The following is a 2,323-nucleotide window of genomic DNA, read 5'->3' on the forward strand; positions in this document are numbered from 1 at the left end:
GGCGCTGCAGGTCCAGAAAAATTTGATGGGCCTTGGAGCGGGTTATGGAGCAATGGCCAATAATAATTGTGTTTATATAATATTTTAGAATTAAAGCCTGTGTACTGGTAAATAACTAAATTCTAGCGAAAACACTGAAAAAAAAATACACAAGTTATATATCTTGATACTCCTTTTATTAGTTCATGTCTTCATTTCTATTAGGGGGCGGTGGTGGGGGTGGTTTAAATAGTAATCGTTTACGGTGGTACAGGCAGTACGTAGTGCCGTTGATCTACTGCCGAGTACCGGACCTAGATAAGCATTTAAAAAAAATAATTAAAAACCAAGATTTTCAGTTGAATGCACCGTGACAGTATGGTTATGGTACAGTGAACACTGAAAAGTCTGTACCCCGTAGTATTATACTCTTTGAAAGTTTATGGCCATCCATCTTGTCAAGTTTGACAGTCGAGATGTCGAATGTCAGACTGCATTTTGGTATCCGTCATCATATTGTCAAATCTTGCGCCAAAAGGCAAAAGCCGGCAGTTTGTTCGAAACAAATTTTTCCTTGTTAAATATTTAATTCTATATTATTGTAACAGGAAAACCTATCTTCGTTATGGCCAAACGCAACAGTACAGGACAAGTTAATACGCTATTCAGTTACTTCACTAAAACACCACCTAGTAATAAAAAGCAGAAACCCAACGGAGAACAGACGAAATTAATATCTTCGGAGATAGGCGAACAAGAATGTAAAACTGAAAGTAAGTGCGATGGTTTTATATAGTATTTTATTTATAATACGAAAAAAAAAGTTAACAATACATGCTATTAAATCGAGTTAGCAGAGCCGTCCGTCCGCTGCAAAGCCTGCAACTGTTATTGTTCATTTCTAAAGTGAGTTCAGATTAAATTCGCCATTTCCAACAGAGTATCCAACATTTAAATCTTTTAACTAATAAATTAGGTTCTGACAAGCAAGTATCTGATTTTAATATGTAAATGTTAATTTTTCCTTTACAAAACTGCCACATCCCTATTCGGTTTCTTAAACATGTGTCTTTGTTAATAGACATGAAAACACAGTACAATGAACCCAGGTTAAAATCGACAATATATAGGATGGAGAGCCTTTTCTTGTACCATATTAAATTGTTCAAAAATTTTTATTTTCATTTCCCTATTTTAATAAATTTAATTTTGTGATTATCCCTTTACAGCTAAGAAACGAGAACGGCAAACAACACCTTCACCAGATGTAAATAAAGAAACATATAATGATGAATCAGATGGTTCACCTGTTGCTCCCAAAAAAAAGAAGAGAATTCGCCTCAACCCTTTGGACTCAGATGATTCTGATGCTGAGAATAAAGGTGGCTTAATATATGTAGAAACATTCCTTCTGCATTCATTTTATTTTTAAATACCTAGATATAATAATACAAAAGAAAAATACATACCTGTTTTAAGAAAAAACGTTTAACACTTATAAATAAAAATCACTTAATACACATAATAATTCAGTTCACTTAAAAGTATACTTATATTAATACCCTTAAGTTTTTTAATCACCTTTCAATAATATAAATAATAAATAATAGTCCAATTCCAATGCAATGTTTCAGTAGACAATAAAAACCCCTCACCAAAAGAGAAAACATCATTTGAGAAGAAATTACAAGATAGTTTCAAATATGAACCAGGCCAATCTCCAAAAGCCAGTAAGAGTAAAAAAACAGAAAATGATAATGTGTAAGTAATATAATAATAAATAACATAAAAATGGGCAAACAGAAATATACTAGTTTGTTAAAAGTTGAATAAAATTCATTATAGTAATAAGTTTGTTATGTTATTTACATGAAGAAAATGATTTGTGTAGCCTATGTGTTCAAATTAAAACATAATAAAAAGAGGTTGATAGTGTAATAGTTCTTTAACTAAGACAATAAGCCAATGCTCAGTTTGTTTATCTTTTGAGTGCTTGTTTCTTTGAATGTGCTTATTTAAAGAACTACCAGTCCGATTCGACAAATTCTTTCAGTGTTAGATAACTCATTTATTGAGAAAGACTATGCTATAAATACCAGGGCTAGAAATATAATATTTACTTTTAATAGAGCTCCAGCTAAGTCAGAGCCTCAAGAAGCATCAACTGCTGAAGATGGTGATTGGACACATTGTAAGTTGGATTGGCTAAAACCGCATAAAATAAGAGATGCACAGAGAAGACGCCCAGACGATCCAGATTATGATCCAACCACACTATATGTTCCTAAGGAATTTATGAAAAGTCAAACACCAGTATGTGATTTTTTTAACTTGCTAAAAAATA

The 2,323-nt window shown here is 32.2% G+C and overlaps 1 protein-coding gene across 2 annotated transcripts in view; it reads left to right on the forward strand.

Moving 5' to 3' along the window:
- Positions 1-490: 490 nt before the first annotated feature.
- LOC119829037 (probable DNA mismatch repair protein Msh6) overlaps positions 491-2,323 on the forward strand; it is a 13,838-nt gene continuing 12,005 nt past the window's right edge. The window contains exons 1-4 of one of the 2 annotated variants that reach the window (XM_038351398.1): positions 491-752; positions 1,209-1,361; positions 1,614-1,740; positions 2,109-2,292. In XM_038351398.1, coding sequence (XP_038207326.1) covers positions 605-752; positions 1,209-1,361; positions 1,614-1,740; positions 2,109-2,292 — 612 coding nt within the window. In that variant the 5' untranslated portion in view covers positions 491-604. The remainder of the gene's footprint in view (positions 753-1,208; positions 1,362-1,613; positions 1,741-2,108; positions 2,293-2,323) is intronic. The other variant, XM_038351399.1, reaches the window with a different exon arrangement.

Source organism: Zerene cesonia, chromosome 9 (genome assembly GCF_012273895.1).
Source record: "Zerene cesonia ecotype Mississippi chromosome 9, Zerene_cesonia_1.1, whole genome shotgun sequence".
NCBI lineage: Eukaryota > Metazoa > Arthropoda > Insecta > Lepidoptera > Pieridae > Zerene > Zerene cesonia.